This window comes from Dermacentor albipictus, unplaced genomic scaffold (genome assembly GCF_038994185.2).
Source record: "Dermacentor albipictus isolate Rhodes 1998 colony unplaced genomic scaffold, USDA_Dalb.pri_finalv2 scaffold_50, whole genome shotgun sequence".
Lineage (NCBI taxonomy): Eukaryota > Metazoa > Arthropoda > Arachnida > Ixodida > Ixodidae > Dermacentor > Dermacentor albipictus.
In genome coordinates, this window is record NW_027225604.1 from 550,600 (window position 1) to 566,476 (window position 15,877).

At 44.0% G+C, this 15,877-nt stretch overlaps 1 protein-coding gene across 1 annotated transcript in view; it reads left to right on the top strand.

Annotated features, from left to right (window-relative positions):
- The window catches only part of LOC139052987 (rap guanine nucleotide exchange factor 4-like), a gene marked incomplete at its 3' end in the record, with an annotated part of 571,300 nt that overhangs the window by 337,429 nt on the left and 217,994 nt on the right, over positions 1-15,877 (top strand). Inside the window, exon 5 of the mRNA XM_070530122.1 lies at positions 5,553-5,722. Coding sequence (XP_070386223.1) covers positions 5,688-5,722 — 35 coding nt within the window. The remainder of the gene's footprint in view (positions 1-5,552; positions 5,723-15,877) is intronic.

Genomic DNA, 15,877 nt, shown 5'->3' on the forward strand with positions numbered 1-15,877 from the left:
CTATAGGCACGGTGCAATTTTCGGAAGCTGCCTTAAAGCGGGCCCGCGTTTTCCAAAGCGCCTCGCCCGGGCACCCGGTTCGCCACAAAAGGGGGGAACTGTGCTCTACTGTTTCGAGGGGTTCTTTTCGGGCGAAAGGATTTCGGAGAGAGCCATTATTTCTTCACCCTAGAGGCAAGTGTTTGTTAAAGCTGCCTCGTGGCGTGAATTTGTGCTGAAACGTGAATGGACGTACCGAATTGATTGGAAACTTGCAGACAAAAGGGCCGTGCGCGCAAAAATAGAAAGTATTACATCTAGTCGTTTATTTCTTACATGTAGCATATACCGGTAGTGGTGGGGCTGTCCTATCTAAATTCTAAAACTGGTACAGCGCAACATACCAAGGAAGAAACAAGACGAGACGGCCAGATAAAAGAACAGAGCGTTGACTTCCAACTGATCTATTGGCAAGCTGCACGAAATATATAGCTACAAGAAAGCATCAAGACATGTCGTCACAACGCTTCACAAAACGTCACACCGATAGAAGGCTACACCATCGTGAGTCACAGAACGCTCAATTCTGTTATGCAAGCTTAAACGTTTTTCGATCAGTTTAACTTTGCATGACAGAATTGCGTGTTACGTGACTCCTGATGGTGTAGCCTTCTATCGGTGCAGCGTTTTGTGAAGTGTTGTGACGACATGTCCTGATGCTTTCTTTTAGGTATATATTTCGTGCAACTTGCCAATAAACCAGTCGGAAGTCAGCGCTCTGTTCTTTAATCTGGCCGTTTCGTCTGGTTTCTTCCTTTGCATGTTGCACTGTACCAGTTTTAGAATACAATACCAACTCGCCCAATCCTCAACCCTAGTCGTATCTAAAGCCGTCGCGAAATGCATAATGGAGACACAAGGTGTTCTTTAGTATAGCCGGTGGTCACCGCTCCTGTATTCTTTTTTTATATACCAACTGTAAAATTGCACTGCACTACCAGAAGGGAAATATATTCAGCATACATGTATTTCCAGGTTTTCTGCCATGGGAATTGTAAGCAATTCAACTAAGACAACGAAGCTGTCTGTGGTAGCGGAAGCAGAAGAGGGGTGTTTAGCTTGGAATAAAAGGGCTTCAGCCCTATACGGGCTACTGTATTTTTGTGCACAATAGTAGCCTATTGAAAACAGCCTACTTATACTATAGATATGTGACTCGGTTATTCGGGAGATATAAACTATATAACGGCTTTCGAGTGCTCGGTGGCGCAACAAACTTTCTTTCTTTTTTTTACTTTTCCTATTTCCTTGCATTTTTTATTCATTATATAATACTCAGTGCTGTCACATGTTTCCCACTATTAGTCACCTACTGCGATGTAAAAGCTTGAATTTACTTTTCCATATTCACCTTTTCTTCCATGCTAAGCATGTTATATTGATAACTAATGGACTTGATTGTACTTATGTTCTCTGTAAATTTATTTTGCATTGCGTTTCTTTGAATAAGAAAATCACCTTTTGTAACTGTTCCTTCTCTCAAGCAACGATCCGGTGTAAGGAGCCTGTGAGCTATGTGCAGATAACACTACGTGAAAAAATGTTAAAACCATATGATAATAGTTAAGTAGAGCAATAAGCATATTGTATCTAATTTTACTAGGGCTTCTAATTTTACTAGTCAAGAAACTATATGCCGTCTGGTTGGTTTGCTGGGGCTTCTGCTTCGGTAGTTGCGCAGCACATACCCTCAGTGCAGTCGGGCATCTGTGAAGTCAGTAGACAAATTACATGCATAGCTCTCTCGTGGTTGCAGCACTTTTCGTGACACGGTACATAATATCGCACCAAGCCCACCATCATGGATGAAGGAAGCAAGTTAGGAGAGAGTGCGACGTGGTAAACTTGAAGCCAAGAAAAAGTCGCCTCAGAACGTGATAATGTCACGGTAGGTTTTAACGTCTCCTACCGCCGCTCTCCAGCTACGTTCGTGCGAAAAGACAACGGGCGTGACAGCATCGTGCAGCTCCCGCGTTCGCACGCTGCAACCGTAGCCTCCGGCACCGGCGACGCGCGCGCGTGTGCGCGCTCTTGGAGGCCATGGTGCAAATATGGAGCTTCCTACCAAAATTACCACCGTAACTCTGGCGTTAGTGTCTACGGGAGATGCAAGCATGGCAGTTCAGCCGACGTGGGAATGGTGGTTAGTGTACATGGATTTGCCTAAACTTCATCCTTCTGACCTCAAACGGTTTTGTGACTTTGCAAGCTGATCGTTTCCAAAACGATAGTGCTTCATAAATGACACAACTCGCAGCGATTATATGCACGCTCGCAGAGCCTTATTACCTTGTTGGTTTAGAAAAAAAATGGGATTGCTTCACAATTTAGGCTAATCAAGGCAGATAAACCATAGTAAAGAAGACCACAAGAACGTGTGACGTCACAAGCACGAAGATACGCAAATCCATATAGCCAACCATCATTCCCATGATACCAGAACGGTCGCAGCGCCTGAGTTGCCTCTAGTAATTTTTGTAGGAAACCCTATGGTTGCAACGAAGTAGATAAGCATACATACGTAGCGATAAACGACCGAAGTTACACAAGCATACTGGCAGAAAATGTGCACAGAGCAATTGGCAGCGCATGGCCGAACATGCCCATTAAAACCTACCGAGAACCAAGCACACTGGGCCGAGTCTGGCGAGCGCGGGGTCACGTGTTGCGCCAACTTTTGAAAGCACGAGTGGACAGAAAAAAGTGAAGGCGACAGCTCCACGCGTGTAGATTGGCTTGCAAAGGCTGTACGCGGGACGTAGTGGCAGCGAGAAGAACATCAAGTGGCTATTGTGCCGCTGTCCTTGATTTCGATCACATGGGCAAACGCCCCCCAACGCATTGTGATGACTAGACGATCGCCCGTTGTCCGTGCAGGCGCTACTCGGAACATCGCTCTTCGGCCCGCAAGGCTGTGAAGGCATTTATGTGTTCCATGAGACCGGCCTGTGCGAACGCCTTTGACGGATTTGTGCACCTGCAAGCGCGCGCTAATTCACCGCGTATCTTCTTCCCCATCGTATCTATCTATCTATCTATCTATCTATCTATCTATCTATCTATCTATCTATCTATCTATCTATCTATCTATCTATCTATCTATCTATCTATCTATCTATCTATCTATCTATCTATCTATCTATCTATCTATCTATCTATCTATCTATCTATCTATCTATCTATCTATCTATCTATCTATCTATCTATCTATCTATCTATCTATCTATCTAGCTAACTAGCTAGCTAGCTATCTATCGTGCGAATACATGCAAAATCGTCCCGCGACTGGCCGCTCGAGGCAATCTGCGTGCATTCGCGGGCTTGTTTCGCGCTCATAAAAACGCTTTTATTTAGCATGTATTGGGCGACAGAAAACTGTATCGGGAGTTTTTTCATGTTGCTCTACAATTTTCTCATTGACACTTTTTATCTAACTATATTATTGGAGAAGTTGAATAACTAATTAAGGCTAAATTATCCGGAATGCAAAAAAAAAGCTGTGCAACTTCAAGCGACGGCAAGCAACACTACTTTGGTTTTGTCCTGCTACATGGCATTTGCATATTTCGAAGTGTCGGTGCAGGGTAGCCAACGGGAGGTTTTCCTGGTCAACATCCCTGCCTTCTCCCTTTCTTTCCTCTTCCTCCTTGGCCTTCCTCCACGCCTACAAGTTTCTCTAGCTTTCGTGGGAAGTCGTATATACTTTCACGTCAAATGACATACCTGAAACGTCCAGCGCATTAATTATTTCGCACGGAGAAAACGAAATGTGAACATTTCGGCCCCGCGGATACATGCACTGTTCGCCAAGCGCTCTGCCGAGTCAAGCTGATTAACGAGCGAGCGTAACAAGAACGATAAGGAAAAACATACAAATATGTGTTACCTCCCTAACTTAGGGCCAGCTTTCAGCTACGAAGCGTCGACAAAGCAGCGTCATTTAGTTATCTAGGTGATGAAGCGGAGTTCAGTATCTCGGGTCTGCGTAACACAATTCCTCGCGTTCTGAGCTGGGACCATTTGTTCTCGGTGATAAATAACGTGCTTCCAAGTTTCTGCCCTCCCTGTTGCCCGTACTGTCCATTCAACGAAAAGCACATTGAAAAGCGCCTGAAAGTACCTTATTACTAGGGGTGTGCGAATATTCGAAATTTCGAATACGAATCGAATATTTTCCTTATTCGAAGCGTATTCGATTCGAGAAATGCATATTCGTAAATTCCTGAATATTCGAGGACGGCCGAATAATGGTCAAAACGGCGAATATTCGGACAGACTGTGAATAATTGAGCAATTAACGAATTATATGCTTGCTCCACATTCTCCTAAAAACATGTTTATTCATTGAATGCTTCACATGATCCGCTCATTATCTGTATGCTCTGCATCAAGATGGCAAGTTGGGCCAGTTTGTTGGGATTCATAGTAAGGTTCGTTACAGCGAAACACAAAACATGGACAAAAGAAGGTATCAAACGACGACACAGCGTTACAGCACTGTGATCTGTAACGAACCTTACAATGAATGTGTACGCTCTGTTCCAGTCTATCTGCATCAGGCCCATCAGACATGATCAGTTTCAATTTTTTTTACCAAGCTTTATTCCAGGGCTCTTTCATAACAATATATGATGTACTTTCGGGCTTTGTAAGTATGCGCAATAATATATGCACCTAGAAAATGTTACCTGGACTAATGTTGTCACATTCCATAGAGAGCCCTTACTTTCTGAACATGTTGAGCAGTCAATTTTCCTTCGCGATCATCTGTAACAGGCGTTTACCTGACAGAGCTTTACCTGACATTACCTGAGTGCATTACCTATAATGAGTGCCTCTTTAACCTGAAGCAGCCTCGTAAAATGTAATATTATTTTTAAAAGGGTGATAAAGCTATTGTTACCTCGTTTTGCAATTTTTAATACTACACATATATTCGATATTCGATTCGATATTCGAAGACAGTTTTGCGCCTTATTCGTATTCGATTCGTATTCGAAAATTTCAATATTCGCACACCCCTACTTATTACGTGAGTTGGAACAAATTCGAAATTAAAAGAAAAGAAAGTGATGTGTGATCGGAAACTATAAAAAATGAGCGCCTTTCTCACGTAACTGCTGGTGAAAGAAGCTCAGCAGTATCCCTCGCGCTATTCATTTCTCGAGCTATAGATATAAATTTGGACTGATTAAATTCGTTTCTTGGATAAAAATAAATCAGAGGCCCCTTTCTGACGCATCAATCATTTCGAGATAAGAAAACGAAGGGGAGCCACCTTTTTTACCCTTTCCCCCGCTGCTCATCAGTGCTCACGTGTTGTGAAAAGCTCGAGCAGAAGGCATTAGGCAATCCGAAAAGTTCTTTGAACCCTGCTTAGAAGCCTCACCAGTAGCTGCCCCTGTCGGCGCTGTAGTTGCTTCACTCTCGTGATAAATATGTGGAGGGTTAAGCGTTGTGGGTGCCCGCTTTCTTTAAAGCACAGCTGCCGTTTTCTTCTCTCTTCATTGCAGACGCCCGCCGCCGTCGCGGACGACGTTAGCGGGTGACGCTGAGAAAGCCCAAGGCTGCCGGGGACGAGGTTAGCGCGTCAGGTGCCGCCATCTGTGGCGCCCGCCAAGCACTACAAAGGTCGATGCGGGAACGGCATGGTGGCGGTATGGTCGCACAGCATGGACAAACGGTAAGGCGGCAATATTTGAAAAAGAACAAAAATATATCGTTGTGCCGGCCACTAACGAGGCCCCGTTGATGACAGAGGTTCGACCGCTACAATTGCGATGTTGTGCAATAAAGTCGCCAGCTTTGTTCAAACAATGCCTACTAAAAAATAATTATAATTATAGACGTCCCCATAGAACCGGCCTCCCAACGTGACGTCACGGCTCGAAGCTCAGCGGCCTGGCCTTCTGTCATCCTGGAGGCGTGGAAAGAATTCTTTAAGTGTTTTGTTATTATGCACTCAGCTTGAATCAAAATATTTATTATCAAGTTTATTTAAAGGTTACCAGGCAAGTTAAAAATGTACAGAAAAGTGTCTCGTAATCGACGATTGTAACGGGACCCTCGGTTATTAAGCAATGTAGGGAAAAATATACAAGGTGCCAAAGAAAACAAGAACACGTAAACTAATGCAAAAATGTCCATTACAAGAGCGATCTATACAATATAATGCTACAACGCATAATGAAACAATAAGAAAGGAAATAGAAAAAAAACGCTAGAAAAGAATTAGACAACTCAGTAATAAATAAAGAAAAAAGTGCATGCAAATGTTCGCAAGGATAAAAACATGCGAAAAGGAAAGATTTTTAAAGCACAAAAGTCGAATAAATTAGGACAGCGTTCTCTTAGAGCATTATCGACTTGTTTGCACAGCGCAAAATACGAGGACTGAAGGAAGAACATAACACAGGCGCTGACTTCAACTGATCTTTATTTGCAAAATCGCCATAACTGTATACGTGAGCAAAAGTAATGAAAAAGGAACTTTTGCATTATGTAACACATGAACCCCTATTGCATCACAGCTAAATACTTGATTTCGTTTTTGGCGAGGGCAATAGATGGCATGCTGGTGCGAAGGTCACCCAGCCGCTGTATCTTGTCAGCCTCTATGATTTCACGTGTAAGCTGTTCTCAGTGTTTGGAAATTACAGCGCAGTTTACAAACTCAGGGTCACAATGGCAGTCTTAGCAGCGAATGTCAAGATGACCTAGCACGGCGGCATAAACATTGTAAAAATGCTCTCTCAATCGCTCATTTAAACATCTGCCTGTTTAGCCAACGTATTTCTTTCCGCAAGTCAAGGGAATCACGTAAACCCCCTCCCCCCCCCCCCCCCCAAGGGTGCATGCTTCAAACCGATTCCTATGGTTAGTAGTGCAAATATTTCGTCGTGTGGCATGAGCATTCACACGCTTACAGAGCACTGCTTGTAGCACCTACTTAGCACCTACTTCACTGCCTATTTTCTTCAAGCTGTGCGATATCTTGTGCAAGGAAGGGAGCACCGCGACTGGCTCTGGCAGCGCGGTGAGCTGGTGCTTTGTCTCCCAGCTTGATCTTTTTTTTTAATAACTTTTCTGCGACTGAAACTAACAAAAGCTCGGGGAACCCAGCATATGTTAAGCGGCAGGCTTGCGCTTGGAGACTGCGCGTTAAAGAGTGGAAGAAAGACTTGTATAGGGCATTTGTGAAGCAAAGATTTACAATGCCCCGTTTAACCAGCTTGGAATGGGCGGACAGATAAGACAAAAGTGGCTTGTTACCTCTGGGCTCGTACATCCAGAAAATGTGATCTCGAGGGATAGTAACCCCCGTATTCAGAGATGCATCTTAACTTGAAGCCCATGCTTGACTTTATATAAATTACGCCTGATGAGAACGCGCCCAAGACACTCATTGCGCTTCCTCTGTTGCGTTCACGACAGGCGTCATTTAAATGAAGTCAAGCGTGGGCTTCAAGTTACGATACATTTCTGAATACGGGGGAAGTCGCAAATCTAAAAACGTTAACCGAGTCATCTACGGTAGTTCATGCGTCAGGACAAGTGGCGACAAGCACTCATTGAATCGGCTAAGTACATCCGAAGCAGCAGGCTCAGAACCTTGACCTTCACACGCAAAAAGTAACAAGAAGTCATCCACAAAACGTAAAACCTTCACAACCACTGTGTTATCAAGGCGGCCAGCAAGAAGTCGGTCATGGTAAGCGAGAAAAATGTCGCTTAAACTGGGTGCAATGCATCCACCAATACACACAGCGTTTTTTTTTTGTCTTTTTTTTTGTCGATATTGGCGACATGTCGATATTGAATCACCAACTCACCCAAGCTTCCACCTTATCACCTTAGAGCATAACCGGGACAACAACAAAAATAAACTCAAAGGGCAACAAATATTAACTACCTGGAAGAAATAATTCACGGATATTTCTGAATACATAAAATCAGGGCACCATTTTCAATGTTATAAGAAATTGTTCCAAAACCTGGTGACTGAATAGGCAGATATCATTTTCCCATAATTTCTGGTCATTTTGTGTAACAGAAAATTATTATTATGCGCAAATCACTGCAGGTATTGTTCTTCAGCATACCGTCGTTGATAATATCATGACGTAGATCTTTCTATAATAACTTACGAACAGCATAGCGAGGTTGTAATTGAATAAGTTGCGAATAGGTAAAATGTTATTAGTGCGGAGATTTGTACTGGCGTCCAAGATTCACCATGAATAATGAGGAAGGATTAATTCTGGATGTATTCATCGGATGAGAGATCACTTTCATGTGTACTTCCCGTGCAACAATTCCATAGGTAAAATGACTATGTACTAATGCAAAATAAAGCGTAATAGTTCTAGAACGGACTAGAACACGAGTTGTGGGGGTCGTAGAACATAGAAACCTGGAAAAGCTTTGACTAGACAAGTTCTTTGTGCGTGCGTGCGTGTGTGCGTGTGTGTGTGTGTGTGTGTGTTTGTGTGTGTGGGCGGGGGGCTTATATAGCACGTAGGCTTGACCGATGAAGTATTGACAGTGAGCGCACTCGGGCATGGCGTAATCAAGAATGCATTCTGGCATAAAACATGTAAATAATGAAAGTGGAAAAGAAGGTAGGCAACTAATAATAAGAATGCATGTGTCATCGCATTGTTTCTTGTATTCTAATATACAGATATATATATAAGGCAATAGATATGTGTTTCCACATATCTATTGCATTCGTTTATCCATATACCAAGGTATTTATATTCTGTTACCCGAGGTATTTCCTGGCCCTGTATCTCCACTGTCCGCTCACTGTTTTCATTGAATACCATAACACCCCATTTTCTAACACTAAATTTCAAACCTGCATTGTTGCCTTCCTGTCCACAGGTATTAGCCAGATGTTGCAAATCACTTTGCTTGTTAGCTAGCAACACAATGTCGTGCACATAAAATAAACCTGGGAGTTGCTGCTCTACTACTGTATCCACCTGTTTGCATGAGAGATTAAAACCGATATTACTTCCTTCTAGCTCCCTCTCCATCCTCACCATGTACGTACATCAAAAACAGCAGCGGGGATAAAGAGCACCGCTGCCTCAGTCCCTTGTTGATACGAACTTTCTCCTCGCTCCTCATCCCTTCCCATTCAACGCACACGGTATTTTCTAGGTAAACCTCTCTCAAAAGCTATAGACAATCGTTACCTAAGCCTTCCCCTTCCAGAATGTCCCCCAAAATATTGAGGTCTACGTTGTCGTAGGCTCCTGTAACGTTTAAAAAGGCCACATACAACGGTCTGCTTTCTGCTTTTGATATTTCAATACACTGAGTAAGAACAAACAAGTTATCATCCAGACGCCTACCTATTCTGAAGCCATTCTGAACCTCTCCCAAAATGTCATTATTCTCTGCCCGTGATTGAAGCTTTAATTTGATTGCCTGCATTGCCAGCCTGTATATTACCGATGGTCAATGGTCTATACGAGTGAATTTTGTCTTTCTCCCCCTTACCTTTATAAATTAAATTCATTCTACTTTGTCGCCAACTGTCTGGTATTCGTCCATCTTTTAAAGTTTTTTCCCACTGCTTTCACCAGAGCTTCCTTACTTTTTGTCCTAGTTCATTTATCAGCCTAACGGGAATCTCATCTAGCCCTGTGGCTGTGCGCTTAGGAATTTTCTCTTCCGCTTTCTTCCAGTTTAAATTTGTCAGCACCAGCTCCTTTTCCACTTGGGTCTCTTTCATGCTCCTTTTTTTTTCAAATACAACCTCGTCATTGCCTTCGAAAGATTCGGCTGTTACTTTTCGGATGTAATTTATTGCCGCTTCTACTTTCAGTCTGTTTTCATCTTCGTCTAGGATATGTTGCTGCATTGTTGTTGACTTCCTGCCTAGTAATTTTATGTGGTTCCAAAATATTCTAGCTGTGGCCTTCTTTTTCTCACGTACTTGTGACAACCAACACTCACTTTCGCCTTTTAATTTTTCTTGCACCAGTATTTGAACCACAGACTTTTTCTCCCGGTATATTTCCCATTTACTGGTTACTTCATCCTGCGGGAACTGCGCCTTCTTTGCCTGCCTGTGCTCTCGAGATGCTTTCTGTCGTTCGGCGATCGTTTCTCGCACCTCCTTGTTCCGCAACATACAAAGCGCCATCTCTCTTCCCTGTGAAGAAATAAGTAAGCTCGCTTGCGTCTCATCTCGGTAGAGGGAGCTTGCTTCGCTTCACAACGGAATTTCGCGTCCATGCGCTTGCTCCCCATCGGACTCCCCATCGACTCGCGAACTGCTCGCGCCATCTATCCTTCGTCCACGAAAGCCAATAAACGGAGTTCTCCAAGCCCTCGCGGGAGAGTGCTTGCGTGCCGCGCGTTGTTAGTTGAGCGCTGCCGGCCGGTTCATAAGAGGGCTGCTGGCTCACTGCAGCCGCCCTCAGTGTGAACTCGTGACTGCCTGCTGGTCATCAGCCCAGTGCACAGTTAATCTCGGGGCCTCCTGCCAGACGCTTCCGTCCTGAGATTTCGCCATCAGTGGGTAATTAAGCAGAGTGGGTGCGATGTCAATAATAGACCTGCGCAAAGCGACGGGCTCTCCGGTTCGCTTAATATCGAGGGGACAGTCGAGCTGAGCCACGCTCAGCGCTATGTCGGCCGTCTTTAAAGCAAGATATCGAACCAGAATTGAATGCAAGAAACCGCTGTTTTTTCGCAAGCCTGATTTGAAACGCAATGTTACAATTTTTTACATGCAAAACATGAAAATGTGGCTAATGTTTACAGCTCGAAGTTGTTCGAAACTATTTCATACCTGCATCGACTACGTGTTCGTATTTTTTGGCTCGGCCGTGCTATGCATTTGAAGTGCGCATGGTACTGCTGTCATTCTAATGAACTAGTCGCAGTTTTGTCTGGTTTCAACGCTTCTCAAAAACAAAATAACATAGGCAGCGAAGCAGGCTCAGTTGATAAGGTGGTCCAACCAATGCCGTGGTGAATATAGCTTTATGGAGCAAATACCTAGATGGCGCTGACATTTAGTTCTCGTTAAAACCCCTTGATAATTTGAAACTAGCGACACTCTCCTCCTTGTGGTGCTTTCCTCCTCGATTCTCCTTGCCCGCCGGCTGCGCACGGCACCCTTTTTCTCCTGGGCTCCCGTGGACGGGCCATATGGACGGGCCGCAGCATTCTATGGAGGCGTGTAATGTCGCGCGGCAGCGGCTAGCGTTACTGAGTTCAAAGAGTGGCGGTACTTTCAAATTATCAAGGGACTTTAGTTCTCGTTAGTGTTCCTGTATATGCTCTATATACGGGCACACTAGCTCTCGTGCTACTTGTTTTCGCGTGGCGCGAAGCACGCCTTCTGTGCCCTATCTCTACGTCAGGAACACTGTGGGCTCGAAGGAGCGGCAGTTGGCCAAATGGTGCCGTGTTTGAGCTGCTGAAAACGATTAAAGGATGTACTTCGATTACATATGCCTTCACCAGCAGCCACGGCGTTCCGTGATTAATAGCACGGTCCGATTGGCTGATGAGCGCCGTTCATTCTCTGGTGTTTTTCTTTTAAATTGGCTCATGGCACAATGCCTTGGTGGGGCACTTATGCATTTCATTAACGATGGTTTACTCTCAGCCGCAACACAAAAGCAGTAACAAGATTGGAACAGAACGTAGTGACAAGCAACATCGTGTTTTGCGACGTTGCTGTTGCCCATTTCGTATCCACGCTTAAGGAGCTTGTTGGCATGAACTCATTTCATTAAAACTTTACAGCCGAGTCCATCTTGCGTTCTTTCATCACCAAAAAACATCCAACGGAAAATCTGAGGACCTTTCTCGTGAACAGAGTTAATTTTTTATAAAATTTGACGCAGCATTCGTAAAATTGTAGAACTAGTCCAAATGCAAAAACTTTACAAAAAATTCTGAAGACTAGGAAGGTATCCCGTACTAATCCTGCCATAGGGCGCAAGAGGAGCGCTGGAGAAGGACGCGCACAGAAAGACACTGCTGTAGCTCGACACACCTCAATGGTGGTTCATCTTACGCAACTACTAGATTCATCGCCCCTAAAGTAACGAAGCAACCGGACCGCAAAGCTAGCCAATTGACGTCAAATTAGTATGGCTGCCATCTGGACATTTTAACGCTCAATTACGATTCATATTTATCGTATTTACGCATTGTCGAAATGCGTAAAGGGCCCTTGCTAGTACCTTTGCTGACGACAGAAGAAAATAGCCGAAAGTATGGGATGAGCGTAGTAGGGCGAGCCACGAACCTGGTTCCTATCTGCTTCCGAAATGAAACGATGAAAGCTTGCTTCGAAGTTGACTCCTGAAGGAAATGGTACAGTTCAGACACGTTTGATGTCAGAAGCATTTTGTGTCATTGTTACCAGACCCTATGTAGCCAGCGAATTCGAGCAGTAACTGTATTTGCGAAGACAATCAAATCCTCATTTTCAGAGTAACACCAGTTATGGATTCGCTCATCTTTTGGTGTGTTTGTTCGTCGATTCATTCTTATTGTGCCCCACAAGGCAAGCTCTTTTGCGGAAAACTCCGTTATTGCTTCGGCTGCGTGCGTTCATGGCGTGCGAGTGTTTCTTCTACATTAGCAACAGTCACGAAGCACCAACGGTAGCGACAAAGTGTTGTATATTATAAGCTCAACGATGGCTGCGCGATTTCGTGAGGTGTCATGGCGAAAAACGCAAAGGACAAGGACGGAGGGTGGGAAATGACAGGAGTGCTGACTCTCAAATAAGCTTTGAAGGGCTCCAAATTTTTTGCCTTCAATATGGCGGCGTCAGTCAACCATCTATCGCATTACCACGTAAGGAAATATGATATTTTCAGTATTCCTGCGTGCGTCCATCTTCACAATATGCGGCAACCTGAACACGTGATTTACATTGCAATTGATATCAATTTTTTATTGTTGTCACTTTCATAGATTGATTGTTTCTCACCGCCAGGTGGCCTGACTGAAGGGCTATATAGATCGTATGGGAAGTGCGGAATGGCAATGAAGAGGTGGAAATTCACCGAGGATTGAAGCATGAATGTCTTCTGTCTCCAGTGTTGCTCACGCTTTGGTTAATGGCATAGAAAGACGACAGAAAGCAGCGAATTAGGGTTTAATTTATTTTACATTCGTAATTTGCAAAGGGTGCAACAGAAGGTCTCTGAGCTTACGTATGCGAACGACATAGTGCGACTAGCTGACAATGGAATATATTTGAAGAAATTTTCGAATATGTGTGGCAACGCAGGGATAAATCTGTGAGTTAAATTTAGCACAGAGAAATCAAAAATTATTATCTTTAATGAACGATCAATTAGGTGGTGTCAATTCAACCGCAAGCCACACCCATAGCGACGGAATATAAATACCTCGGCGTATACATAAACGAAGGAAAGATTTACTCAAGCACCCACCAAGATAATCCGAAAACAAAGGGGAAGTGGATTGTAGCAGTAATGAAACAGAGCACTTTGGGGCTACACATATATGAGATGGTGCATGGAATCTGGAAAGGACCAATGGTACCAGCGCTAACGTCCGCATATGCCATTCTGTGCTTAAAATCATAAATGTTGTCGGGCTGTGAAGTAAACCAAAGTTCTGTAGGCTGGCTGGCTTTGGGAGACTGCTGTAAAACCACAAGTGACGCACTGCAGGGTGACATGGGCCTCTTTTGAAGCCGTAGAAGTGCAGAACAAAATTAGTTTTGAAGAAAGGCCTCAAAAACGTGGATGAAAAAAACATGGGTGGCTAAACTGAAAGAGCATTCGTACCAGAAAAGCGTCGACACAAAACGGAGGAAGAGGTCAAGAAAGTTGGCAGCCAAGTACAGGGTGATTGAAAGGGTAAAGAGCCAACCACGTGCCATGAAAAAGAAAGTGAGCGAAACAGACAGTAAATTGGATGCAAAAAAAAGTGGAAACAGAAAAGGGCATGTATATATACAAGAATGAGCAGAAAGAAATTTGAAAGGAAATCCTGTACGATAACACAAAGACAAGTGCCTTGCTATTTGAGGCTCCAGCTGGTTGCCTAAGTGCAAAAACATACAGAAGCAAATATTCGCAACAAGATTAGGCATGTGCCTGCTTCAGCAAAAGAATCGCAGACCACTCAGCACATCTCAATGTAATGCGAAGGTTTCACCCAGTGTGATCCATAGGTAACGTACACCTTGGTGAAGCGGTTGGATTAAAACACAGCAGCCGAGATACGCAAGAGACGTTTAGAGTATTGGTGGAAAATAATACAGGCAAAATGTTGAGAGAACCGGCTCCGGTACAGGCTTAGGTAACTATGCAATGCAGATTTAGAACTTTTAAGAAAAGAAAGTATTAAGAAGATAGAGGAGGCGACTGCGATAAATGTAGTAACGCTCGATTAGATCAAGCAGACTGGGCTTGGTAGGCCGCAGCCCGTTACGAAGGTGGTCAAAACAAAAATCATCAGTATCATCATATGCGTTTTGCTGTTCAATAAGTTGCTTAAGAGGCAGCGCTCTGTACTATCGTTTCCCACCCGTCGTCGTTGTTTTCCACGCTCTTTCACCACGTCGTTGTTTTAAATCGAATATCGCCGTTTCTGTGAGGCTGGATATTATATTCGGTATTTCAGTTACTATTTTAGACGAAATGGAAAACGGCGAAAGTAACGTGGGCAGAGACTGGAAAGACACAACACCATGGTATCTCCTCCCGCTTCTTGCCCTGTTTCTCATTCCTTACGTGTATATACCAGATGAATTCCCTAGTCCAAAGTCGCGCCATTTAGCTGTTGTAATCAATATCGTCGTTGTAAAGGTAATCGCATCGAAGCGCCAGCCAAGAAGCGACGTCAAAGTAATGGCACCCAAAAGCGGTTTTTTATACTCCGTTCCCTACATAGCAGTCAATGCTGTCGAAGCTACGCAAGAAGTTCTGCCAAGAAAATTTATCATTCCTCGCGTTCCGTCCATGCTTGGCTTCGCGCCAACGGCGTTCGCTCGCGCGAGCATGCACGTGAGGCTAGTCGCTGCGGGTTGCAAATAAAAATACCGAAAAGAACGAGAAAAATGAGAATGTTCTAAAACAATGCATTAGCAGCCGTATACTGCAATTTGTTTGTTTCTAAGAATTAAAACTTGTTTCATACAATACTTAGCCTACATAAAGAAAATACAGTTGCGCGCAATTGCGGTCGAAATATGTCGAACTATATTCAAGTGCGAACGAAGCCACTGCAACAAGTCTCTCTAGCCTCCACAGCGTTGACTGCTATGTACGGAACGGAACATAGGTCACTCGCAGTGTTTTACGACAGAGGGTTGTCTTTGACGCAGAACAAGAGAAGAGTTTTCCGTGGCCGCGTAGCCGGAGTAAGACACCAGCAGATTCGTTGGTCCGCGTCAATGTTGCAGCAACGTCATGTGAGGCTGGCATCACGTTGTAACTGGTAGTAAAAACCAAAGCTGCGACAACCGCCATAGGGAGGTATCAGACTGGATAACAGCAACCGGGGCTGTAGCGTGAAACTGCGCGTTAGAAGAATCAGCGACTGAGATATTGCGGAAGACACAAATTAATGTTGGAAATCCCAACGATGCAATAGCTAAGCTATAATGGGAATGGATTTCACTGATCTGCCTTTACTCACCGAACTATCGAAGCCATCGTGTTCTCTAAATGCATGAGGGCAGAACGTTTCTGTGCACACGCGTAATCATTGCATGCATATTCTTGCTTTCATTTCATATTGTTGCTTTTCATTTTGATTTAAGCAAATATAAGCAAAGTGTCTTGCTTAATTCCCCGGCTACACCGGGGATACA